A 26,576-nucleotide genomic window follows, 5' to 3' on the forward strand; every position below is an offset into this window, starting at 1 on the left:
TTATGATGTTTATCTTTTTACTACTGCCCCTCTATAGGCTATTGGTTTGTTCATAAAACTCCTATTTGTTGTAACCTAGTTTAAAAGGGTATTGTACAAATTACAATGAAGCTTGTGGCTTGTAACAAGCTAACATGAATGTGCAGTTAGAGAAAATATGACATCTAGATAAAAGGGCATCACACATCATCTTAAATTTAAAGCTTATATATATAGTAAGATTATATAATGAGAATATATCTGTGTGGTTTAGGCTGTATGTGAGTTGCATAATTATATTTCCTTTTGAGTCTATATATTTAATGGTAATTATATAGTTATGTTTATGACCTTATGTCTGTCATGCAAGGTTTTTTGAACCTCAGTTAGTGTTGTTTCATGCTATTTAGCTTGTTTATGAATATGAATCAGAATTTCTCAACCTTTTCCGGTCCATCACTGTTTTAGGTCCCCAAATTCTCAAAACAGAGGGTTTTTTTTAAGTTGTCATGTAAATATAAACATGGCACACGTTTGTTTTGTATTTAGGACTGCAGAGCTCTTAATGTAATCCAAATTATATAGAAAAAATTAGAAGTTTTACATTTATTTTTTATTATTACAAATATATTAGACTTATTCTAATTTATTAGTATTGAAAATTGCCTGTGACCCCTTTCTGCTTACCAACAGGTTGAAAAACTCTGTTATAATGTCTATGTTGCTGTGAATTTGATTCATTTATTTATTGTGAAATAAATATTGAGAAGTACAGATTGTTGGACGTAAAGAACCTCATATCAGTCAAAAGACATAATATCTTGTCGACTTGTCCATTAAAAGTTTTCTTCTTGTTTTATCTCAAATAAATGTAAAGATATGTGCATCAAAGCTACAAGTGTTTGTCCACAAATGAACGCAGGTTAGAGTATTTATAACCAGATAATGTCACTCTTTATTTTGCGTCTGTACAGTTCACTGACATTTACTAAAGAGGAGGTTACGGGCATAGACAAGATGGTAAAACAGAGCGAACATAAAGTTAAATTTCACTTTTATTTCTTTCAATACAAGCTGTTGGTGAAAGGAGGACATTGGGACTCAGAAGACGGATCGTAAAGGTTCACTCTAGGGCTGCAACAATTATTTTCATTGGCCATTAATCTGTCAGGTCATTTTTGATTTACTGATTAGTCTGTGAAATGGCAGAAAAATATGAAACCCACAGAACCCAAGGTGACGCCTTTGAATTGCAGTTTTTGTGTGACCAACAGTCAAGTTAATTATGATAAAAGAAAGAGAAAAAACACAAATCCTCAAATTTGAGCAGCGGGAACCAGAAAATATTTGACATTTTTGCTTGATACTTGAACTGACTTAAATGATTAAAGCCCCTGAAAACTTAAAATTCAAACACCAATTCAGCATTGCACTCCTATAACACTGTCGGACTCACGATGGACAGTTCAAAAAAAAGAAAAGAATCAAAATTGATGCAGCAGAAGCAGAGATATTGTCCTTTTTTATTCCACGCATTCTTCCTTCCTTTCTTCTTCAAAACTTGGCGCCTACATTACCCACAATGCAACTCGGCCACTGACAGTTTGGTTGAAGATTCGGCTTATAAACCTTTTTTCACATATGCAGTAGTACTCCCGAAGACCTGTAAACAGACTTTGATGTAAAATCGTTGCAGTTCCCCTTTAAGTCCCCCTTCTTTATAATATTAATTATTTATGACTAAACAAGCAAGAATCAAGTAAAAGAAAACTCATTAGGTATTATTTGGAGTTTGTTTGATTGACAGTGACCAAACAACCCACCAACTGTCATCAGATTCGGATTCAAATGTTGTTCAATCCTGATTGGTGCAAGCTTGTGACATCACTCTTTTCCCAATTGAATCCTCGCCCACTTTAAACCAGTTAAAAGAGCACTGAGAAAATGCACCAACTTTGGCAGAAAACCCCGAAGCTTATAATAAGAAGCTGTTTAAGTTTTCAGGCCCTTCAATCAATAATGGACTAATCGATTACTGGACTAATTGTTTCATCGCTTGTTCAATCATTGGATGAGTAAGGTGAGTCACTACAGCCTGGCAGGTAGGTGTCAGCGATACAGCCATGGGACTGGAGGTGTTCAGTTTGATATGGTGTCAGTGGTACAATGGTTGGACGTATTCCGGCGGAAAGATGCCTACTCTGCCTCGACAGCGCCCTCTCCAGGTCAGTGAGCTCGAGCAGTCCAGCAGGTCGATGACGTCACCGCGCAGGAAGTGGAGGTGGGCGGTATGAGGGGGCGTGTAGTCACAGAGGGCCTGAGCCAGACGAGGTTTCTACACAGAGACAGAGCAAAGACATGACATCAGACCAACAGGTGTGTGTTTAACAGCAAGTACAAGCTATTTATGAAGAATAATGATGTTTCTTCACACCCCCAAAACTGGTAGCCGAGGGGAGGACTCTCTTTCTGGGTGAGAGTAGAGGCGTGCTGAGGGGGGGGACTCCTGAGAGCTTCTTTTATAAGGGTTGGGATAAGGGTTATGTCCAGGCTGGGACAGCAGGCGAGGGGATGAGGGAGGGTCTCTGAGGCAGACCACTTTCTCCATGGCGATGCTGTGAGTTTTGTAGAAGTCCACCAACCGGTTGAGGGAGCAGAACGACTCGTCCCAGATGCAGTACTGACCGCCCCCCTCCAGCACCCGGAAATGCTCCACCCTGTCACCATAGCTGCAAAATACGAGAAATGAGAAAGGTAAAGGGGATAAAGGCGGGCATGCACCCTCCTTTATGCTCCTACACCTGCTGCTCAGCAGTGTGAAGATGAGAGTTCTTCTTCATTCCTCAGCCTCTTTCTTTGTTTAGGAATTCAGACAGAGGCTATGTGCATACCTGTGTTAGTGTGGGAAATGTGACCACAATACTCTGCATGTGTGGGTGTATCTCCAAATCCACCACAGGAGGTTTTCTCACAGGCTATAGAATGTCAACACACACACACACACACACACACACACACACACACACACACACGAATCTGCTCAGAGTAGTTATTCAGTATTTGTTTGTCTCATACTGATACTGTGCTTTAGTTGGCCTCTCAAATGTGAGAATTTGCAGCTTTTCTCTGTTTTATATGAGAGTAAACTGAATATTTTAAGGTTTTGGATTGTTGGTCAGACAAAACAAGCAATCTGAAGATGTCACCGTACATACAGAATACACTGTACTATATAATAATGTTTATATAGTTTTTTGCAGTTAGTATACAAGAAATCAACATACTTAATGACACAAACACAATCAAACTGTGACTTTGGCCTTCTTCTGGCCTTTCAAATGTTTCTGCGTTTGCACACAGACGGTTTTAAGTTAGCTTTGTGTTGTGACTTGTATGTAGTATGGGATTGGTACACAAGTAATTTGTTTTGACAGGTACAGATAATGGTTTGGTGGTTGAGAGGAAGCTCACCTGTCTTGTCTCTCACAAATAAATTGTTGTGTTTGCCATGATGTCATCTCTATGAACTGCAGACGCGTTGAGGTTTGAAAGAATCTCCTTTTAATGAGTCACTGCAGTTTATAATTATAAAACACGTCTTGTGAACTCTTCTTGAACATTATCACCCTCTATTGATCAATCTGAGGATTACACTTTGTGTCTGAGTATGTGTGCAGGCACATAAATAAAGCACTTAACTGTCAGTCCTTGCGGGCAGACAGATGTTGTGCCTTAAAACATTTATATGTGCACAGTGTGTACATGCATGTCTGTGGCATGTGTCCATTGCATAATGTACCTGTGTTTAATTAAAGAGTGGCGTTATGTAATGCCCTGATTATTGAACACATTTAATTTACCCTCAATGATTAAATGTGTCCCACGTCACGTTGGTGACCCAATTACACACACACACTCTCGCTCTCTTGCTGTCTGTGCGGCTGTTATATTTTTAGTGCAACGGGTTCTCGTAGAACATATTTAAATAGTCTGACTCTCCCCTCCACTGACCCTGACACACTCAAAGACACGTGGATGCTGTAACTTGCTAATGTGCTCAATGTGACGGAAAACATCCAACTGAAACACATCACATAACGAGGAGACGCTGCTGCTGATGTTTCATGCAACACTTCTGGTCGTACAGGAAGGTGTTTAACTGTGTTTTTGTTTTTGAGCTCAGACCCAGGAGCAGATGCTTACCTCTCTAGTCATTAAAGACACAGCTGCCGTGAGGGGAGGGTGGTTGAGTTACAGCAGATTCAACACATGCAAATATAAACTGCTGCACCACAGCACACAAGCATAGTAACATCACAAACGTCAGCCTGCAGCATGAGATTTATCTCGTGTGTGTGTGTGTGTGTGTGTGTGTGTGTGTGTGTGTGTGTGTGCTTGTGTGGTGCGTTTACTGACCTAACAGAGACAGAAAACTCTCCAGGAGCTGATTCACTCTCCCTCACCAGGAACACTCCGGTGTCCTGCCAGCGAAGACGCTTTTCAGCATCAAGTCTTGACACCCGTCCAGCAAACCACCTACACACACACAAGCATGTCAATTATACTCTCCTCTTGAGCTAATATATTAATAATTGCAGTATATTCATGTTACTCTTTAAACTACAATCATGAGTCGCTTATAAATGAAAAATCAACTCAGTTGTGTTTATCAGTGGTTCCTAACCTGCGGGTCTAGACCCCAAAAAGGGCCCTAACACATCAATTTATTTTTTTCTGACTTTTGCTTTTTGTCTTGTGAAACAATGAATACTTTGAATACTTTCACCTCTTTAGGCCTCGGAAATCCCACTGAGATCATAATCTGTAATGAGGAGGTCACAAGTAGACTTTGCTTCCTCTTAAGGGTCACAAGCCAAAAAGTCCAGGAACCACTGATGTCTAAACAATCCACATCTATAATATCATGTTTGCAGCAAAGAATGGCAGTTTTCTTTCCAACATTGATTTGTTGTTTAAGTGTAAAATATGTGGACAAATCATTTTTTTTACGGATAAGGAAGGAGAGAAATGTAGTTCTCTGGCACGAAGCCACGTTTCCCCTCGATCTCTGCTGTGAACCAGCAAGAATCATCCTCCATTTCTGTCACCTATAACACACATGCACAATTATTCTCACTATGTAAACATGGAGTCTTTTTGTTAACTTTGGCCAGTTTCAATTTCAAATCAACCCAAACATTTACACACACACACACACACACACACTTACCTTGATAACGTCCCCTTTCTGGAAACTGATCTCGTCTGCTTCTGATGCTGTGAAAGAGAAAAGAGCCACCGCCTCCATGCTGAACAGAAGAGTCGAGTCAGCTACAAATAGTTTCACTTCATGAATGAAGAGAGAGAATACAGCTGTGTGATTAGAGCACAGCAGGGTGATGACACACACTATTACAGGATGAGATAATCAGGGTGTGTGTGTGCGTGTGTGTGTGTGTAGGCAGGCGCTGACATCCGGCTCATTAGTTAATGAGGAGAGTTTGCTCTGCGCGTGTGTCCCTCTGTTCTTCCATGTGACTGAGTTAGAGAGTGTGTGAACACGTGGAGGTGACGACTGCCCTCTCTATCTTCATCTCTGATGTCCACACACTTTAAACCCCGGGGCTTTAAAGAAGCATTTCCACAAGGGAAATCAGAGAAGGAATGAAAATAACCGAGAACAGAGTGCGATGACCGGAGGTGTTTGTGACTATGATTAGAGAAAGTCTTTGCAAAGGTTAACCAAGTGCTTCCAGCTGATTCACTGCCTAACAGAGGCTTCACCACCAAGTGAAAAGGTGTCACCTGGTATTTGTATCAAATCCAGGTTTCTCACCAGCAATCAGGATAACTTTTGAAAAAAATAACAACCTAAAAAGGGTTCATAACAGTAATTCAATTGTCTTAAGAGCAAATTAATGGAAAAAAGACCAAAAGTCTATATTTTATGTTCTTGCTGTACTATACTATATATTATTTTATACTATATTACTTATTATGAATAATATATATATTATTATTTATCTTAATTCAGAGTTCGATGTCAGCACAGTCCACACACCAGCAGTTTTAGAGGAAGTGGTTGTTCATCTGTCAGTACGAAGCTGAATCAAAGAAAGAACGCCATTCTCACAAATATTAACCCGTTTATTTATTTACAACATTTCATTTGTGCATTAAAAAAATAGGTGGACAAGAGTACAGATCCAAGTAGAACCGAGTGATGGTTTCATTACATTTTTTAAAATGAAATCATTGTGTGACAGACATCGATGATTTGTAGGAATGATAATATAAGAAAGAGTTTGGTGAGTTCTGCAACCCGACAGAGGTCCCAAAAACATATGTTTGGTTCTTTTTTCAAATGTAAAAAAGTATTAAGAAATTATTTTTCTTTCTCACAGGATGTGTTTCAACTGCGTCATCCATCTTCAATCTTAATGAATAGCTGTCTACACCAGCCACGTAGGACTAAAGCTACTGATGCTAACATGTACGGCCACTGTACACAAGGTCTGACAATGTGAGGACGCCCAGAAGAGGCAGGAGTTGAATCAGCTCAGCGAGCTAACGGAAAGTAATGGATGAAAGACAGCAAAAGTATAGATTTGGGTTTCATTTGGGAAGTATCATCGGGTTCAGTCTGGTTGTAGAAACACGGGTCCAGGTCTGGTCAGGTCTCAGTTTTAGGCCTGTGCAGAACTCTGTGGGCGAGTCCTGACTGACCTCTGCTGGGCGTGAAGATGAACGCATCCACAATGTGTCATCTTAAAAATCAATGCAAACGTGTGTGTTAGTAGCAGTCCACTATGACCTCTTGCCCAGGTTGTGTGTCTGGATGAGTGTGAGTGGCACTCGCAGTCAGTATGTCCTGCAGCAGAGAGAGGGGAGAGTTGTGGATGTGGTCGCTGCTTTGAGCCAGGACGTCCAGCCTCTCGTCTAAACCCAGAGACCTCAACACCTCACACACGCTAACAATCACACGGTCACCTGCCTCGCTCGCACCCTTCTTTCCCGTCTCGCCACAGTCTTCAGAGTCAACTTCGTCAGCTCCAACGAAGCTTCTCTGTGCTGCGACGTCCGCCTCTCTGGCCCGATCGCTCCTCTTCATCCCCAGTGTCTTTCTGATGTCCTGCCCCCATCCCCGGCCAGGCAGTTCACAAGACACCCTGGCAACTGTTGCCATGGCAGCATCCGGCACCCCTAGCGACAGAGGGCAGACTGTCTCTCTGAGTGTTATCAGCAGTCGACAGGCCTTCAGACCCACAGGCCTATCGCAGTCACCCAGACCACTCAACAGCGCTGAGATGACTCCCTGCTCGACCAGATTGTTCAACGCTCCGGCCAAATCTGACTCCACGCCCTCTGTGTGTGCACCAGTGTGAGTGTGGAGAGCGTAGACCTGGTCAGAAACTACACCATAGGGATGCGGCAGGACGTGATGCGTGTCCGAGCCCTTCCTGTAACCCCGGTGACCTGAAAAGGCTTCGTCCAGCAGCAGCTCAGCCAGCTCCAGCGTGTGAACTTTGACCTCCCAGTCCAGATCTGCGCTGCCTTGTGAGAGGACGGAGCGTACACACCGCATCAGGAGAGGGGTGGAGGAGGCATATGACGATGGAGGCGAGTGTGAGGAGCGTGAGGAGAACCAGGAGATGAAGTATCGTACAACAGCCCTCCTGGCGAATCCCTCCGTGTCCTGGGAGAGAATTTCAAGCAGCCGGCTCACTATTTTAGTCTGAAAGGACACAGAAGTTAGGACCATCAGTAACAATCAAGTTTACACTGTACTGCAGCCATCTGAAAACTTTGTACCTCCAGATATTAAATCAATCAAAATCTTACACAATTGATAGAAGGGCCAAAATCTGATATATATGTATGATGAGTCAAATGTAAAACTATTTCTGCCTACCTCCTCCTGACTGAGTGCTGCCCCCTGCTGCCAGCTGTGTGCCAGTGTCTTTGCCAGTGCAGAGATGGCGCTGGCTCTCACATAGCTCTCTGTATCCTGCAGTGCCTCCCTCAGGAGAGGAGTGGTGCAGCAGCCGCCCAGCAGAGCCTCCGACGCATCACACACCTCCTCTTCCTCCTCCTCCTCGGCTGATTTCAGGAAGACACGCACACCTGCCAGGTGTCCCAGAAACTCCACAGTTGAGTCTCTCACCTCCCAGCGCATGTCACACACGCGCTTCTTCACTACCTCGACGAGATCTAATACCAATAAACGTAGAATTTCAGTAACACATTATATAGCCACAACAACGACAGAGTCTGTTCTGTGTGAGGATTCGTCACACAGGAGAGTTATTATGAGCTTCTGTGAACTTTACCTCGTCTGAGTTGGTCTGTTATGAAGGAGAGGTCTGTGCACACACTCGTCCACTTTACTAAGGCCTGGTAGGACTTGTGGAGCACCTAAGAAACACAGACATCATTTGAATGATAGAAGACAACATGAGATAGATCATGATTGATGATCATCTTTTTCTGTCTGTAACTCAAACTGAGACTCCATCTCATTGTGACTTCAGCTGATTATTTTCTTTGAATTTATCGTTTATGTTTATGAAATATTGAAATAATTTCTCAGAACCCAAGGTGATGTCTTGAGATTGCTTGTTTAGTCCGAAAAAAACAAAGATGTTCAGTTTACAACAATATAAAACACAGAAAAGCAGTTGATTCAGACATTTGAGAAGCTGGAACCAGCGAAGGTTTGTATAGTTGCTTGAAATAAAATAAAAAATTACAATACAATTAATCTCGTATCAAAATAGTTGTAATTAATTTTCTGTTGATCTGTTTATCATCTAACCATTTCATACTGTATAGCCAACTCCACCATCTCAATGACAACTGCGCAAACTCCATGCACTGATGGAGGCCATGAGATGCTGCTAGTCAGTGGACATTTAGTATTAAATTATTTGGTCATACTACTGTTCCACTCTCGAATATATAGCCTGTATACATGACAGAATTTGTATATCAGTATGGAAGTAGTTTGGAAAAGAAACATGAAAAGCTCTAAAACTACAATAAAAAGTTACTTATCTGAAATATTACTAATTGTTCTCGTAATATTATGACTTAATTCTTGAAATATCATGACCTTTTTCTCAAAGAATTACAACTTTCTCTATAAATATTATAACTTCCTCATAAACTTTTTCCCCAAATATTTTGACTTTACTCTTAAAATCTCTTGAAACATACAATCAGTGAGAGGTGGTGTCTTCTTCTAAGTCACTGCTCCCCAGTAATAGAAAGTCAATGACAAAATAAAATAAAATAAGTTGTATCAAAGAACTCACGGTGGGGTCAGAATCCGGATTGTCCAGATATTGTATCAGAACTGTGAACACCTCACTGATCTTCTCCTTCGCTTCTGAAACACACGTTTGTTGGAGAAGGCATCCTGAAAAACACTTTCTTACACAAAACACACATATCATGATGTTCATATACTGTAGCATTTGTTTTTGATGATACTGTATCTTACTTTCTATGTTGATTAGACGAATTAAATTTGAATATTAAGTTATAATTACTTGTATACTTGGAGAGATTTTGCTCCTCAGTATGTAGAAAATCACTATACCTCATGTTATATTGCCTAGTTCCGTTAAATTTTGTTGGCACTGTGGCTGTGCTTTTTGTTCTATTTGGATCATCCCACATATACACACAGTTTTACCTGGGCTGCTGCCAAGAGCTATCAGAGCCTCTAGAGCACATTTCTGAACTTTCCCACTGCCGATGACATTCCTGCAAGCCTCACTACAACCAGCAGACGAGGAGGAAGAAACGCCACTGCAGATCCTTAACAATGACAGGACTGCAGTGACAATTAAAGCTGGAGGACAGGGGAGGACGTGTGAAGGCTGAGGAGGAGAGAGAGAGACAGTTAGTCTGCGTCACATAACAAATACAGTCCATATCCTCTCTTCTGTTTTCTGTTGTGCTTCCAGCCTCACCTTGAGTGTGATCTGTGGTGTGTTTGTCAGACAGACACAGACCACAGAGACGCAGGAGGTTTTACTCTTCAGCTGCTCTACCATTGAAAACCGATGCTCGTCTGCTGCAGGAATAAAAATATATTTAGATGCGAAACAACACACTGTTTTCCTTTTCATTCTTTTTTACTGTGTATATCTGTGTGTTTTACCAGTGGTGTTTGTGCCCAGTAAAGTCAGACCAGTTGTGATGTCAAGGGGTAGCAGTAGTATTCTCACAGCCCGGGCCGTGTGGACAGTATCACTGGACAGAAGCACAGAAAAAGAAAAGTACTCATGGGAATTGGTATGTAAACACTGGTTTTCTTAAAACTACTGTCAGAAAATACAACCTCTACAAACTGAGGTTGAACTGGTGACGGTGAAGCCACATTCTGTACGAGAGTGTGAAGTCGTGCTGTGAGCAGATGCTTACGGATGACTTCTGCGAAGAAAAGCAGCTGCAGCATGAATGAGGTCAGAGGGTTTGTTAGAGTTCAACATGGACGATAGAAGACGGGTGACGCGTTGGTCTGGGACACGTTCATAAGTGCCGGAGCTGCTGAAGACAAACATGGACATTGTTTAACACCGAACCCACTCATTATATTGACTAATTGTTGCAGCTCTACGCTATCACAGTGCAATTTTCCCTCTTTCTTTTTACATTATGTTTAAGCAGCAGGTGCTCTGTTAGTGTACGGGTGGGGGAGATTGATGCAGCTTCTCTTAACTATTCCTTAGTTTTTTGATAGTATTGCTTTCATTCTTATTGTTTAACTACTTGTTGTCATGTTCACTGTAAGAGCAGTAAAAGCACAAAAAGGCAAATATGTCAACATTATTTTAAATATTCAGGGAATTACAGTATTATTAATAGATAAAGTCATTGAAACATGTGGGGATTTGAGTAAACTGGCTTGATCAAACTGCCTATAAAGCCAGTGGGGTAAGCCAAAAGCTAATTTAGCTTAAGTGAAAACAATATAGATATAAAGCCTGAATAAACAGCTGAGTATCCGCACTGTGCTTGGGTAAGGCCAGTCTACCTGTATGCAGCCAGAATGACGTCCATCAGAGGCAGCATGAGCTGACTGCAGGCTGCTGTCACCAGCTCCTCCAGAGAGTCTGCGACGGTCTGGAGCAGCTTGTCTCGGAGAGGAGGCCCGGCCTGGGCCAGGAGCGGGGCCAGCAGTTTGAGGATCTGCAGACTCTGATGGAGCTTGGAGTTTTCTTTGGGAACCAGTGACTCCTTGAGGTACTCTGTGATCGCAGTGACAACAGTAGTGTACTCTGGGCTGGTTTGCTTGGTGAAGGCTGGGTGTTCTAAGTCTGTGATGAAGGCACGTGTCTTCCCGTCATCTTCTTCTTTTTTGTCTATGCTGTTAGATCCTGCAGACGACGCTGGCTGACAGAAGAGCAGGATGTGGGCGAGCATTTGATTGGCAGCGGAGGCAACGAATAGACTTGTGTCTGTCTGCAGTTGTAAGAGCGGTTCAATGAAATCTGAGGAGTGAGGAAAACAGATTTCATTAATGAAGTGGTAAAATACTCAGTCTTTGTTCCTAAATATCGCCTGCCTCCCTCTTATCAAATTGTCTTTTACAATATACAACTTATATGGTCTCTCCTGCACCAAGGGTCACCTGATTGTACAAAGAAACTAAGAGCGTTCGGGTGCTGCAGCATGTTCTTTAAGCCTTGGACCCAGCCAATCCGTAAACAGGGATCCTCCCAGAGCCCTGCTTCTCGCCAGCGCCGAAGGTTGAAGACCAGGTCCAGAACAGAGCATTCCTGCAGGGGGGACATCACCAAAGTCAGAAATTGTCAGTAGCAACATTTTAGTAAAAGTACAAGGTTTCATTAAGTCTACCTGAAGCATTTTGAAGTCGTCCTCAGTTGCAGACAATAAGCCGGTGAGTTTGAGAGTGAAGGAGAGGACCCCGGGGTCTGAAGCTGTGTTGTTACCCACAGTGGATATGAATTCAAGCAGACATGGACAGACCTTCAGCAGAGATCCCCCTTCATTAGGAGAAAAAGGTGGACATGAGAAAGTGGTACATATTTAATAACCATGTATCGATCAGCTGGAATAATGGAGATCCACCTGTTCCTATCAAAAGGCACAAGGTCCCTGTCCTACACAATGCAGGAGCCGTCTCAAACAATTACCAGATTAGTCGACTGACAGAAATTGGCAACTATTTTGATAATCAATTAATCTTTTGAGTCACATTTCAAGTAAATATGCAAAACATTAATTTGTCCCGGCTTCTCAAATGTGATTATTTGCTGCTTTTCTTTGTCAAATATGATATTATACTGAATATCTCTATGTTTTGGATCCTTAATTGCAGCCTTATTTCAGTTTATATGGTGCTTTAGTGGTACAAATTCCCAAACAAAGTTGGTAATCCTGCCTTGTATCCATCCAGTTACCTGGGTGTAATTTCTCTAACTATAGCAATCCACAAGAAGGACCTAAAAGCAACGCACCTGAAAGCTCCACCTGACCAGAGGCCAGAGGGAAGAAACCAGTATAATGACAGACAAACAAACCAAACTAAACGATCCAACGAAGTTCAGTACTAACCAGCCTTAGTGAGACCTGTGAACCAGTCCAACAGTTTCTCCAGGCTGGTGTCATCGGGCAGAGACCTCCCCGAGTCCGCCAGCACCTCACACACACTGGGCAGCAGCGACACACACTCTCTGTCCATGGTACTAACGTGTGTATGTGTTAATGAGAATATATTACAGTAGACAGGTTACTAATAACTTTACAGCTAATCAGCTACATTGAAGCACACATAGCTAACGCCGACTTACGTATCAGGAAATATAGCTAGAAGCTAAGTTATGTGGTATTGAGTGAAAGAGCACATCAGCTAGCTAAAATAACAACATGTAGTTTTTCCTTGTAGTTTTGCTAGACGTCCATCTCGCGGGAAATAGTTTCGGATCTGCCGGTGCGTGGCTTCCCTCTTCTTCTTCCTTTTTTCAGTGTAAAATGTGAGAGTCGTAACTAGGACGTCTGCGCTGCATACTGATCTTTAAACTTGCGGATAGGTTAAATTACATGTACGGGCTCCTCACAGCGCCGGTCCCTGTGTTGTACAACTCTAACTTTTCCCCGCAGCGCTTCCTTACCGCCGAACAAGTTCCGGTGTTCCATTTCCGTCACATCGTCCATTTTCGCGTAATCGCACATGGTGCCGCACCGGCCGAGGACCGTCAGCCTCTTAATTTTTGGGATTTTGCTCCGTTGTAGCGAGAAATCCGTCTCGTATTTCTGATAAATGCAAGATACGGTGGATATGGTGGACGACCCCGAGTATGAAGAGGAGGAGCCCTCCTTCAGCGACCCGGAGGACTTCGAGGATGACGTCGAAGATGAGGGTGAGCTGCAGCAGGAAAGACGCCGGCTTTCTGGCCTGTTGCTAACAGTTAGCTAAGAGCTGTACATAACGGGCTAGACGGTGGCGGTACTACAGATGCTAGCTAGCTTATCACTTTGCCTTTCGAACCTCAGTGTCGTAACTACTGATGTCTGATTACCAGGAATAAAATGGATACATCACCATTTTCTTTAACCACAATGTTATTCCCAACGTCAGTTAATATTAACCGACGTTACCACAGTTTAATTTGACGCCCATTGAAGCCTCACCCAGACCCCAGGAAATCACTCACTGTGGCCTTGTCGTTGTCGTTTGGCAAATTGAAACAGGGGTAAAGCTGACTAATGGCAAATATGTTCTTGTAGTTTTGTGAGAGTCTAAGGCCAATACAGCTACTGCGAGCCTGCAGTCTGTGGTTTACTTAAAGCAGCTGGCAATAAAAGCTAGCTTTCACATCGGTGTCACGTTAGCATTTGTCTTACCCCAGGGTTGAGGGGAGTTGGTCCATATTGTCCCTCAGTTCTGCAAATAAAACGTGAATGAATGCCAGAGCAGTTCGACCATAGAGACTCTCCTTTATTATGATTGTATAGCATTGCTCTGCAAAACAGACTCCAGGGATTTCTGAAAATACGTATGCTTATACACACGGCTAACCTAGCTGAAATATAAAAAAGTCTAATACAATAGCCCTGCAATATAATTTCCATATGTGAAGTCACTTTGGAGGTTGTAATGCTGTTGAACTGCATTGCGTCACAGAGATTAATTAGTAAGGTTTTGTCCACACCATTGATATCAACGAGAGAAGACTAAACATTAGAAACACCTCTCAGTACAAAGCAATACAATTCGACAGCACCTCAAACTACAGCCCCCAAAATGACCATACAGTCGGATCAACACCTCTCTAAATCATTAGATTGTAATTTAGTAACCTGGTAACAGAGTGAAGTGTACTTTTCAAAGGTTTGATATTTCAGGCTGATTACTATTTTCATAGTGTGCCACCTTTTACCTGCCAACCCCCGGTGGCATATTGGTTAAGGCTGGCTCATACTATATACCTGCAGCATCCCTGATTCAATTCCAGCTGAGGACCTTTGTTGCATGTACCTTCTCCTCATGTTTCCTGTCTGTCTTTTTTTACTCTGCCACTGTCCAATGAACGTAAACTCTTTAGAAAAACAAATTCTCATAATCACACAAATGATCTTCGAAAATGAAGCCAGTGGTCTTATTGCCGTTTGAAGTGAGAGTCATCGGGGCATGAAAATGGACACAGTCAAATCAGATAAGTGACTAACGTTACTGTTTCCCTCCCTGATCTTCCCGCCCCTCTTTCTCTTCTCTTCAGAGATGCTGGGTGACATCCTGAGGGAGAAGCCCCAGGAGGCTGACGGCATAGACTCGGTGGTGGTGGTGGACAATGTTCCTCAGGTGGGCCCAGAGCGCTTGGAGAAACTCAAGAACGTCATCCACAAGATTTTCTCCAAGTTTGGCAAGATCACCACTGAGTTCTATCCAGAGGCTGATGGCTTGACCAAAGGGTATGTGTTTTGCTCTCTAGTATGTTATGGCAGTATATTGCTTTAATGTTGAATTTATTGTTAATAAAAAAAACATATCTCACACAGGTACATCTTCTTGGAGTATGCTGCTCCTACCCAGGCCCTCGAGGCGGTAAAGAACGCAGATGGATACAAACTCGACAAACAACATACATTCAGGGTCAACCTCTTCACTGACTTTGATAAGTAAGTGTGCAGTGTCTGATAAGAATTGCAGCAACTGTAACGGCAGATATATGCGAGACAATTACATTAATTCTGTTTGCTTGTTTTCCCAGGTACATGAACATCAGTGATGAGTGGGAAACTCCAGAGAAGCAGCCTTTCAAAGATTTTGTGAGCGTTTTTTTTTTACTGTTAATCATAAGTAGTCTATTACCTAAGCTAAGAACAAATACTGTGGCAAAATGCTGTAAGCTCCATTAACTCTGCATGTCCGTCTGTTCAGGGAAATATGCGCCATTGGATTGAGGACTCAGACTGTCGCGACCAGTACAGTGTGATCTATGAAGCTGGAGAGAGGACTGCCATTTTCAATAATGATGCTAAGGAACCAATCACAGCTGAAGAGAGAGCAGTAAGTTTGAAATGCAGGTCACATTAAATGTAGTTCAACAGTAGTGTTTGGCTTGCAGACTAATAACGTCTTTGTGTATTGATGCAGCGCTGGACAGAGACGTACGTGCGCTGGTCTCCTAAAGGCACCTACCTGGCCACCTTCCACCAACGTGGCATTGCATTGTGGGGCGGCGAGAAGTTCAAGCAGATTCAGAGGTTCAGCCATCAGGGTGTGTCCCTCATTGACTTCTCACCATGTGAGAGGTAAGAAATATTGCTGTGATGGACTAATGGACTCTTGCGTAGCATTAGTCATTACCTGATGAAGGGATTTTACTGTTTGTGTGTGTACAACCACAAATCGACCCAAATACTGAAGGTTCTGGTTCAAGACAATTAATTTGATAAGCTTAAATTGTGAATAATGGATGGTGGATAATGTCAGATGAACTGTGCAGTTTCTGAGCTGTCTGAAGCTCCATGTGTCTGGTTGTGATGCCTTCCAGGTATGTGGTGACCTTCAGTCCACTGATGGACACCAAGGAGGACCCACAGGCCATCATCATCTGGGACATTCTGACCGGACAGAAGAAGAGAGGTTTCCACTGCGAGAGCTCTGCTCACTGGCCCATATTCAAGTCAGTGCTCTGTGCTTGTTTTTTTTTTTTCTCTCTCTCATTGTCAAAATCTCATTTACTTCAATGTTGTTTTCACATTTGTTGCTCCTGCAGTGATTGAATATATTATATAATGGAACATATTTGTTTTTCTCAGATGGAGCCATGATGGGAAATTCTTTGCCAGGATGACCACAGACACGCTGAGCATCTACGAGACTCCAGTAAGTAGAATTACAAACAAACAAACAAACAAACATGTAGTAAATTTATGTAAAGTATGCAAGTGACATTAAAGCCATGATTCTGCTCCCTTCAGTCTATGGGCTTGCTCGACAAGAAGAGTCTCAAGATTAGCGGGATCAAGTAAGAGTCCTTTATAGTGCTTTTATGATTTGTTATATGCTTTAAATTGTGACAACATTCTGTATGGCGATATTGACAAGAATCTGTGTATTTGTGTGTGTATCTACAGGGACTTCTCGTGGTCTCCTGGTGACAACATCATAGCATTCTGGGTACCCGAGGACAAAGATATCCCAGCCAGAGTGACTCTTATGCAGATGCCTTCCCGTCAGGAGATCCGTGTCCGCAACCTCTTCAATGTTGTCGACTGCAAACTGCACTGGCAGAGAAATGGAGATTACCTGTGTGTGAAAGTGGACAGGACTCCTAAAGGAACTCAGGTACACAAATGGAGAGACAGAGAGGAAACAGCTGAGACCTCACTGATTTAAAAAAAGCAAAAACAAAACACAAAAAAATCAAATTTAAAAATGTATTTTTAATATTTTTCAGGGTGTGGTCACCAACTTTGAAATCTTCCGCATGAGAGAGAAGCAGGTTCCTGTTGATGTGGTTGAGATGAAGGGTGAGAACATAATAAACAAAGTAACAGTGATCATTTCCCATAGAAATTTTTTTTTGATGATTTATTGTTTGTCATGTTTCTGTCTTTCCAGAAAGCATCATAGCATTTGCGTGGGAACCCAATGGCAGCAAGTTTGCTGTTCTCCACGGAGAGGCTCCCAGAATCAGCGTCTCCTTCTATCATGTCAAAAACAACGGCAAGATTGAGCTCATAAGTGAGTATATCGGCCCGACGCGCCAACCGTCCTATTGACACTGTTACACAGTCGATGACGCCCCGTAAACATCCACACATTGTGACACATTGTCCTTTTTCTACAGAGATGTTTGACAAGCAGCAGGCCAACAGCATCTTCTGGAGCCCCCAGGGACAGTTTTTGGTTCTGGCTGGACTCAGGAGGTCAGTTAAAACTGTGTGTGTTTGCATTTGTGTGAGTGACGGACACAAGAAGCCGCTGATGACAAACTAAATAACTTTTCTGACACCTCGTATGAGAGCTAACGCTCCTGATTCTAACTCTGTTCTGAGGCTCACAGTATCATATATTTGTGCTTGTGTGTGTTAGTTCTGATGAGTGTCATGTGTGTCATCTTCTCTTCTTTTGTGTTTGTGCAGCATGAATGGAGCTCTTGCCTTTGTGGACACATCAGACTGCACCATGATGAACATAGCAGAGCACTACATGGCCTCTGACGTTGAGTGGGACCCGACCGGCCGCTATGTCGTCACCTCTGTCTCCTGGTGGAGCCACAAGGTACACATGCTGCTCCATACGTCCTTTCCTGCCAGACCAATTCACCTTTAGAACGGTGAAAATTCATACTGAACTTGCTCTCACATCCTTTTCCTCCACCTTTTTATGTGTATGTGTAGGTGGACAATGCATACTGGCTGTGGACGTTCCAGGGCCGTCTTCTTCAGAAGAACAACAAGGACCGCTTCTGTCAGCTGCTCTGGAGACCCAGACCTAACACCCTGCTCAGTGCAGACCAGATCAAGGTACTGTTTCAATTACATATACTGTGTGTGTGTGTGTGTGGAGCCAGTGACGACAAACTAAATAACTTTTCTGACACCTCGTATGAGAGCTGCACTGCTCCTGATTCTAACTCTGTTCTGAGGCTCACAGCTGTAACATCCTGTGTACTGGTACAACACATACTCACTTAGTATTGTATTAGTCCCACTTTTGGTTTGTAGCTGTGGAACCTTCCTTTACCATAAATTTCCCTGTCTCTCTTTCAGATCATCAAGAAGGACCTTAAGAAATACTCAAAGATCTTTGAGCAGAAGGATCGTCTGAGCCAGTCCAAGGCCTCTAAGGTTTGACCTGTCAATTTCTTAAACTAATGCAGGCTGTTCACATCTATATATCATCTCTCTCTTTTTATTTAGTAGAGTTTGATGGGAATGAGGCTCTCACAACTATCTGGGCCTTTCAGTATTTTCTGCTCCCTCGTTAACCAGTTCAATCATTCAGCTAATTGTCCTCGGGCTAAACATGTTTCAAGATTCAATAATCTTTGTTTCTCTCATTTAAGCTCTAAAAAAAAAAAAATATATATATATATATATATATATATATATATATATATATATATATATATATATATAAACTCCCTTAACCATTTTAGATATTTAAGTAATAAAAGTGATACAAGCTGCATGTTTTTGAAGCTGAACGGTTTATGTGTCTGTGCTTGTGAGTAGGAGCTGGTGGACAAGCGCAGGTCCATGATGGAGGACTACCGCCGCTACAGGGAGGCGGCGCAGCAGACCTATCAGGAACAGAAGAGCATCCGCCTTGAGCTCAGAGGAGGTGGGACCTCTCTCCCTTTTTGTACCCTTGAACCTTTGCTTGCCTCCCTCCAGTCTTCACTTTTAAGTAAGAAAATCCCTGACATTTGTTGGTGTCTTTCAGGAGTGGACTCTGATGAGCTGGACAGCAATGTGGACGACTGGGAGGAGGAGACCATTGAGTTTTTTATCAACGAAGAAATCATTCCCCTCGGAGATCTGTAGTCCCCTACGCAGGTAACACTTGCACACAGCGATGCAGACAGTCTGATAAGTCCCAACACACAATTAAGAGTTATTGGAAAAGCCTAATTTCTAAATTGTGTTTATTGTGTAGTCTGCAGTCAGTGGTTGGTCCTGTCTAAACTGCTATTAGATCTTGTTTAAGGGTCTTTTCCCCCAAATTACAAAAAAAAGCATATTTTCTCACCTAGTTTTATCTGACCCTTTTAGATTAGTTTCACATGTGCCAAAGTTTTGACATGCCTGTCGATGAATATTCTGCCACCTTCCCAATACAATGGAGGTGAATGTATTTTAGGATGTGCTGCTCAAAGCTGTATCAAATGTCAACAACGTCTTTCAGTAAAAGAGTCCCCTTCTCTCTCTCTCAGTCCATCCGTTTTTGTGTGGAAGGAGGAGAGAGGAGCTGCGTCATCATTGACTGGAGAAGGACGACGACCACGCTGTGAATCTTGAGGTTCACGATCACGAGCCTCAACATTCAACTTTAGTGACATCATCAAAGCACGCCTTGCGGATCAGCAGCCACATCGAGGGACGAGAGAGAATACTTTGTATTGAATATTTTCTCTTTGTCTCTCACCATCATCCGCCCCATTTTTCTTCTCTGTGGAACTTAATATTTAGTGATACTGCCTCCTTTTTCTATTCATTAATTGGAGATACTCACTCTCTAACCTCAGCCCCCGTCTCTTATTGGACCTTGTTTTTCCCGGGGTTGTTTATGAACTAGCCTCACCATGCTAGTGTGTTATCACAGGGCAGCACAGAGTGCCATACCAGTGGGGGGTGGAGGTGTTGTGACTAAACAAGTAGCCTTGTTGAATGTGCTGATGTGGCGCTATAGTGGCCTGTATCCTCCTCCTTTCAGACTAGGCCTTCACACAGGGAGGGGGTGCGCAGTGGGAATAACTTTAAATAAACATTCAAACACAATACAACCTGGCTGTGTCTTCATGTTTTGTTCTTTATCATCGAGGGAATCATTTGTCCTCTGGTCCTCTTCAGACCAGGCACTGACATCCAGCTTGAATGACATGATCAGCCGTAGAGCTGAATACTGTAAACAGGTAGTGCTGTAGTTACTGTTCTACATCTCTTAACTGAACACCGTAGGACTTTTTTTTTTTGGGACAAAACTTCTGTCATTAGCTCATCTGCAGTTCAGCATGTAAGTAGAGTATAAACCTTTGTTGTTTAGAAGTCACATCTCACAAACAGATTATGAAACAGATTACACTAACTGCAGTCAAAAGCAGCTCTTTCAGCCTAAAACCCAGCTGCTCACAGATTCTCCAGCTGCCACGAGATGCCACTGTATTTGACGTCTTTCTGGCCATAAATTGTAGGGAAATTTGTTTCTTCTCAGGTTTCTGTTTTTCACCATAGTTAAAAGTATTTATAAGTCAAGGTGACTCATTGCTTCATATTTACTGTGTATGTTTGGTCCTAAAAGATGTTATGCAACCAAGATCGTGGGACTCCATTCGTCTGCACAGCTGGCCTGTCATTAAGGTGAAAGTCTTGCTTAAGTTTCGTCATACTTTTATCAGGGAACAATCAGTTCTTGATGTGCCAGCACCATTTAGGTTCATTAGTCCGCATGGTTAATCCCTAATGGAAATGTGAGGTCACACAGTGCTGATCCACTGTTTGAATATTGACACTATAGGCTGCTTTCATCTCATTAACCTGATCTAATGTATGTCCACACTCTCTTGTGCAGATGTTCTCTGTGATGTTTGACAAGGTGAACAGGACAGTCAGCTAATGACTTATTTATAGAAGATATTACCTACCAGTTAGGAACCAGGTTGGTGAGATGAATGTCCAGGTTTTATGTACTGCACTGCTTATTAAGGCCAGGATTTTAGAAATACTGAAGTCATGAGCCCCTAAACCGGTGGTTCCCAACCTTTCTAGCTTGTGACCCCTAAAAATTATGCAACACCTGCTTGTCCTCTTCACAGGTTGCATTTGTGTATTGGTCACTAACCAAAGTGTCTTTTTCCCCTTTTTTTACTGAATAATTATTGAAAGTAAAATTATCTAGTAATTCACAAAGCAAGGATTACAGGAAAGTCTGAAAAATGTAATATAATTTGGTGTAGCAGATACATGTTTCTCTGCTGTCCTATCTTCTTTATCATCTGGTGACCCCTCAGATTTGTCTTCTGACCCTTTCTCGGACCCCCAACCCTTAGATTGGGAACCTCCTCCCTCAACCACCCTCAGAAAGTTTTGATCAGAAACCAAAAATAAGGTTTCTGAGATGTAGTGCGCCTAAATAAATTAGGCCTTTGGTTTTGATTAAGAGAACTTATATATCAGTCTAGGATCTGTCACATGCAGTATATCATCCTTCATCAGACTGAGCTGGAAATGATATAGCCAAACATTATCCACCTGCTCCTCAATGTGGGGGGTCAAACTGTAAATCTGATGCACTTGTTGTGGCACCGTCCAAGACTTTCTACTTTCTCGGCAAAATGCTGTCACTGACATTTCTGACTTTTTTTTTAGGCTCAATGTGGTCTCAACTTTCAGCAGACTGCTGGTGAGCTGCCTGGTCCTTTTGATGTGGAGACAGCAGCCACCCCGTCATTTTCCCATCAGCTCACAGATGTTATAAATACTCATTAAGAGACGGCTCTTGAGCCCTCATTCAAACATGGGTGATACCATGTTTAGACTAAATAAGTTCGGAAAAGAAGAGCGCATTCACACTGAGTTACCAGAAAAATAGAAACACCTGTACAGAGTTATGCAATTCAGTACAACAGCCCTGCAATGAATATCTCCTTACTGAAAATATTCTGACTGTGTTGTTTTAACGACTTTGGTTGTTGGTGTTTTCACTCAACTGTATTTAGGCCGTACTTCATGGTGGTGTTTTGTTGGACTGTAAAAGTGTTTCTAATAATCTGTACATGCCATTTACTGTATGTATCAAGGAGCTGACTCTATTGATTAGATGGTAATTGTAAGTAAGGCTATAAATGGTACATTTAATATTTGTTTTCTGCATTTTTTTGAGGGGTTTGGTGAGATGAACGTCCAGGTTTTATACGCTATAACGCTAATTAGAGCCGGAGCCAGGATTTTAGAAATACTGAGGTGAGTCCCCCCCTGAACGACCCTCAGAAAATGTGTTTATTATTTTGTTGGCCCAAAAGTTGCCCAATGTAAACATACTGAGTCAAAATCTATAAAATACTAGCATATATGTGTAAGTTTTGAATTTGGGAATGTGAACTCCCTCCCAGGTTGCTTATCATCATTTTTACTTAATGTCTCATAATAATGACTTACTATATCATAATTTTGACTTTTTGAGTTACCATGAGTATTCTTATTTGAATTATGCATAACTTTTCATCTTTTCCCCTCCTGAAGGGGATGGGCTTCCACAGTGTCCTAAATATGGCCCTGGTGTTTTTTTTACTATTGCTAATTTAGGGGCAGCCCCCACTGGGGCCGCCTGGAGGTCCCAGGACCTCACTTTGGGAACCAGTGTCATAGGCGTAGGCAGGTTTGTGGTTTCATAGTAGGCTATATGAGGTGGTGTGTAAAACGGGAGCGTGTGTGAAAGAGTGGGTGTCTGGTTTGTCAAATCTCGCGATATGTTCCTTCATTCTCAGGAGAGCGTAGACCGCTACAGCCCTGTCGTGCCCACCCGGTCCCATCACTGGGCTGACGGACAGAGACAGAGGGGGGACACCGAGCAGGCGACGAAGGGCTGACCGACCGGCACCATGGAGCTCATCTGCCGGGTGAGATCAAACAAAAGATTCCCGTCATTTCCCGGTATTTTTTATTAGACAGACAGATGAATGTTCAGACTGGTGTAATTGTCGCCGTGATGCTCCCGGTGTGAAGGGCATAAAGGGAACAGAACCGGGCTTTATTAAACCTCAAAGGGAGCATGATGAGGAGGTTCGCGGAGAGAAAAAGCAGAGGAGGCTGTGGAGAAAAATAAGTTCAGTCTTTCTGTCTCCGGCTGCTGCAGCGGAGTAAAAGGAAAGTGTCCGTTTGCACAAGAGAAGGACAGTGTCCGGAGCGGCCGGTGAAAGGGCACATTGTAACCTGTTTACTGTACAAATTAAGGCAGTTTTCCGACTGAGGAATGGGAGGAGGTGATGGTGAGCACCCTGCGAAAAAGAGGAATATTAACTGAAAGAAAACAGTCTGTTCCTCCCTTCATGAATAACCGTCATTTCTTTTTCTTTTCTTTAAAAACAAAGTAAAAAAAAAAACAAGGAATATTACAGCGTTCACTGCAAACTTGTCATTGAGCTCCACAGGCACATTTAAGAGTTCACGTAGGAATATTTTTAATGTTTTTTCCCCTTTGCGCGTGTTTGTGCGCACGTGTGTGTGTGTGTGTGCGTGTGCATGTGTGTGTGTGTGTGTGGGTACAGCGCGTGCCAAGACACGAGAGAGTTTGTGGATGTGTATTCCTCAAAATAGGCCCCTCCAGTCAACGTGGAGTTTAGATTTAAAACCTAGTGGAAAGAAACACCACAGAAATAAAAACAATAATTTTCTCAGTCAAAATATGAGCCGTAGGATTTTCTGCTCTGCTCTCCTTCCAGTCTGGATGTTTTTTCCTAGTTTTATTAGGGCCGTCATTTTTTCCACACTTTCCCCATACAGCAGATGTTTTTATGGGGCAGACAATAAGGGGTGTAAACCCTCCAGAAGGCTCCGGACCGAAGCTGCTTCCTCCCCCACCTCCCCGTTTGTTCACATCTCTGTGACAGCTGAGCGCTCCGGGCGGAGCCTAAGGTTCCCACGGCCCCTATTCAACTTCTCACCGCTGAAAACCATTTATAGCAAATACTTTTAACATGATTCTGTTAATGATTTGTGGCTAATGCCCATCACAAGTTGAATGTATTGTCCTTCATTTGGCTATCTCCCAGGAATAAGTAAGCAAGTGAAAGACCAGCATATTATCAAATTGTAGTTAAAGTATCAAAAGTGAAAACATGTTGTGAGGTTAGTAAAGCAATAGAAAAAAGTGATCTCAAAGCATATCCCAAGGAATCCTGCTCTCTATATATTAGGAATCTATCCAAAGAACTCCAAATTCATCAAAAGTGAACAAATAACGATAGATATGTGTCTTCTACATGGTAAAAGATCAACTGCACTGTTTTGGAAAAAGACCAATGTGCCAAACGTTACATTTTGGGTGAGACAAATGTTATCGACCTCTCCTTTAGAAAAGGTGACAAATATATACATATATACAATAAAAGGGAGGCAGGATTTCTCTGAGAAAATATGGGGGCCATTTGAGGCGTTCGTGAAATCTGTAGATTTGGAGGACGAGGACTTGGGGAATGACTGATTTGTGATGTAAACCTCGTGATTCAGTACAATAAGTTTTAACTTAAGTGACTGTATTGCACTTTTGAGATGTATACACAGATTGTCTTATGTCTCAGAGATATATTTTTTCTTTCTTCTTTACTGATTTTCTTTTGTTGTGGTTTTTGTTTAATTTATCACACATGTCTCAAAAAGTGTGCTGTTTGTTGAAGCACATATTTATATGGTTGTGACAATTGTATGCATACATGTGTATAAATGAAAAAGTTTAATAAATATATTGTTTAAAAAAAACAAAAAAACATGTTGTGATGATATTAGGTATTTTAATGCTTCTACTTCAGTAATTGTTATCATAAAGTTTACATAAGTAGAGTTTTTGGCTACTCTGCCCCCCTCTGATTTTAATTTTTATATTGTTACAACAATATAAATGTGAAATACTGAAGTGTAGTACCATAAAATTGTACTTAAATACAATACTTCTATGCAATAAGTAATTACAGTTACATTCTACAACTGCTGCATCTTAATGGGAAAATGTAGCCAAAAGTCTTACTTAAGTCTAAATCAGAATGAGAAATACTTTAGTGATCCCCGGGGGGAAATTAGATAATTAAATAAGAGGAGCAAATCTTAGCTTTTGTGAAGCTGTAACTATTTAAGTGTTGTTGGGGAGTTATAGCTTATTTATGTACATTTTAATGACGGAAATGATTCATTCGTTTATTTGATTAGATAAATAATATCACATTTACCAAAGTATTTTTTTTGGCTGTGATTATCTTCCTATAGTCAGTACAGGCACGGATTTAGGGCTGGCCAATATGATTGAAATTAATATCACCATATAAGATACAACATTTTCATATCACAATTGGGCAAATGTATGCAAAATCATACTTGAAATAATCAAACTGATGTTCAGAGCTATGAACTGTGTCCCACTTTTTAAGTGTGTAAAACAAAAGCTTTTAACCAATTTTGCTTTAAATCTGAAGAATTATGGAACAAAAACTTGCAGGAAGTGTATATATGATATCACTGAATTATTGCCCAGCACTACATGGAGTTTTCTACATACAGTAAGCTCCCTGTGTAGAATACTAACTCACACTTCTCAGTGTGTTATTTCATACTGTATGTATTCATTCATTGTGTTGGCATTTATAAACACCACCCCCTCACCAATTAACTTTGCATTTCCATTTTGAGTGAAAAGAGCACCTGTCACATAAAGGCGCTGTGTTTAACTCCCCAAGACATATCAGCCAGCTTATATTGGATATTTTTTTTTATGCTTGTTTGTTTCTGTTGTGTAGAAAATATTAATAATACATTCTGCACCGCCTGCTACAAATTATAAGCCACAGATGAGACGATGCCTGAATGGTTGTTTAGTAGAATTCACCTGGAAATACGTGCTTGAGGCAGTCAGTTGAAGAGCACTGTATTCGATCTAAATACACCTCTAGAATTGTTACTGTGTAAATAAATGGACCTGTGTATATCAGGATATTTTGACTTTTAACAAATACTGTGAACCCCAGAGATCTTAGTGATACTCATTATAAAAAAAATACTCCATTTCAAGTAGAGGTGCCGCTTTCATAGTTTTACTTAAGTGGATGTACAAAAATATTAGCCCATGAGTGTCATATGAATGGATTATTATTGCTGAGGTATTAAAATGAGTCACTGTGGCCACAAGTGGAAATAACGGGATAACGTTAAATGCTAGATTTTTGTGTAACAGTAGCACAAGTAGAGAAGAGTCATAGTCATCTACAGATAAAGTTTTAATCTTCAAAGGAACTAGTAACTACAGATGTGAAATGAATAAATTGGATAGAAAAAGGGGAATCTTTCTCTCCGAAAAGTACAGAACTTGAGTAAATGTACTTAGTTACATTCCACCACTGGTTAACCCCCAGTATGTGTTTTGTGAAGTATGTGTTATTTTCTAAGAATAAATCTGGTATCACACTGCTCCTCTATCTTTTACACTCTATAATACCCACTTCCTGTATTTTAGAATCAGTTTGTAGTTGAATTTAGGCTGTAGAAGTACAAGGGTCTTTGTCACATTTCCTGTTTCTTTCAGTTGCAGCAGACAAGCAGGAAGTGTCTCCTTCCGCGATAGATAGCCACCATGGAGCTGAGATAACCTCTTCTTCTTTTCTTCACCAATCACGGCTCTGGATCTA

General features: G+C 41.7%; 3 protein-coding genes and 2 non-coding genes across 6 annotated transcripts; 3 read left to right on the plus strand and 2 right to left on the minus strand.

The window, feature by feature from the left end:
* Window positions 1-2,134: 2,134 nt before the first annotated feature.
* On the minus strand, window positions 2,135-5,287 carry LOC139301662 (GRB2-related adapter protein-like). Of its 2 annotated transcripts, none has more exons than XM_070925114.1 (5): window positions 5,210-5,287; window positions 4,990-5,087; window positions 4,396-4,515; window positions 2,544-2,708; window positions 2,135-2,315 (listed from the first exon to the last, which is right to left on the minus strand). In XM_070925114.1, the coding sequence occupies exons 1-5, from the start codon at window positions 5,285-5,287 to the stop codon at window positions 2,135-2,137; spliced, it is 642 nt and encodes a 213-aa protein (XP_070781215.1). The 2 variants fall into 2 exon arrangements, with proteins under 2 accessions (XP_070781215.1, XP_070781208.1); XM_070925107.1 differs by having other exon boundaries at window positions 2,135-2,314; window positions 2,414-2,708.
* Window positions 5,288-6,162: 875 nt separating this feature from the next.
* brat1 (BRCA1-associated ATM activator 1) lies at window positions 6,163-12,694 on the minus strand. The gene is made up of 12 exons (XM_070924624.1): window positions 12,568-12,694; window positions 11,848-11,996; window positions 11,621-11,768; window positions 11,024-11,480; window positions 10,411-10,536; window positions 10,148-10,239; window positions 9,957-10,060; window positions 9,677-9,863; window positions 9,294-9,367; window positions 8,310-8,394; window positions 7,892-8,190; window positions 6,163-7,714 (listed from the first exon to the last, which is right to left on the minus strand). Exons 1-12 carry the CDS (start codon window positions 12,692-12,694, stop codon window positions 6,773-6,775), a joined length of 2,790 nt encoding a protein of 929 aa, XP_070780725.1. The 3' UTR covers window positions 6,163-6,772.
* A 490-nt stretch (window positions 12,695-13,184) lies between these two features.
* On the plus strand, window positions 13,185-19,973 carry LOC139292719 (eukaryotic translation initiation factor 3 subunit B). Its single transcript, XM_070915086.1, has 19 exons — window positions 13,185-13,373; window positions 14,733-14,925; window positions 15,013-15,132; window positions 15,225-15,282; window positions 15,395-15,523; window positions 15,611-15,768; window positions 16,011-16,142; window positions 16,279-16,345; window positions 16,441-16,487; window positions 16,597-16,807; window positions 16,920-16,992; window positions 17,084-17,206; window positions 17,313-17,391; window positions 17,608-17,746; window positions 17,866-17,991; window positions 18,238-18,315; window positions 18,703-18,811; window positions 18,914-19,026; window positions 19,404-19,973. Exons 1-18 carry the CDS (start codon window positions 13,274-13,276, stop codon window positions 19,012-19,014), a joined length of 2,043 nt encoding a protein of 680 aa, XP_070771187.1. The 5' UTR covers window positions 13,185-13,273; the 3' UTR covers window positions 19,015-19,026; window positions 19,404-19,973.
* Window positions 17,442-17,524, plus strand: LOC139281822 (small nucleolar RNA SNORD60). Its single transcript, XR_011596951.1, has one exon. It is a non-coding gene; the product is annotated as a small nucleolar RNA SNORD60 (small nucleolar RNA).
* LOC139281821 (small nucleolar RNA SNORD60) lies at window positions 18,033-18,117 on the plus strand. The gene has a single exon (XR_011596950.1). It is a non-coding gene; the product is annotated as a small nucleolar RNA SNORD60 (small nucleolar RNA).
* Window positions 19,974-26,576: the final 6,603 nt, after the last annotated feature.

This window comes from Enoplosus armatus, chromosome 2, assembly GCF_043641665.1.
Source record: "Enoplosus armatus isolate fEnoArm2 chromosome 2, fEnoArm2.hap1, whole genome shotgun sequence".
NCBI lineage: Eukaryota > Metazoa > Chordata > Actinopteri > Centrarchiformes > Enoplosidae > Enoplosus > Enoplosus armatus.

Coding starts and splice junctions, on each gene's coding strand:
- LOC139301662 (XM_070925107.1), bottom strand. CDS start 5,287: ATGGAGGCGGTGGCTCTTTTCTCTTTCACAGCATCAGAAGCAGACGAG. Junction 2,709..4,395: donor GAGTTTTCTGTCTCTGTTAG/GTCAGTAAACGC, acceptor CGTATTTTGCAG/CTATGGTGACAGGGTGGAGC. Junction 2,315..2,413: donor CTCGGCTACCAGTTTTGGGG/GTGTGAAGAAAC, acceptor GTCTCTGTGTAG/AAACCTCGTCTGGCTCAGGC.
- brat1 (XM_070924624.1), bottom strand. CDS start 12,694: ATGGACAGAGAGTGTGTGTCGCTGCTGCCCAGTGTGTGTGAGGTGCTG. Junction 11,769..11,847: donor ACGACTTCAAAATGCTTCAG/GTAGACTTAATG, acceptor TCCCCCCTGCAG/GAATGCTCTGTTCTGGACCT. Junction 10,240..10,410: donor TTTCTTCGCAGAAGTCATCC/GTAAGCATCTGC, acceptor GCTTCTGTCCAG/TGATACTGTCCACACGGCCC.
- LOC139292719 (XM_070915086.1), top strand. CDS start 13,274: ATGCAAGATACGGTGGATATGGTGGACGACCCCGAGTATGAAGAGGAG. Junction 15,769..16,010: donor GACTTCTCACCATGTGAGAG/GTAAGAAATATT, acceptor GATGCCTTCCAG/GTATGTGGTGACCTTCAGTC. Junction 16,346..16,440: donor TGAGCATCTACGAGACTCCA/GTAAGTAGAATT, acceptor TGCTCCCTTCAG/TCTATGGGCTTGCTCGACAA.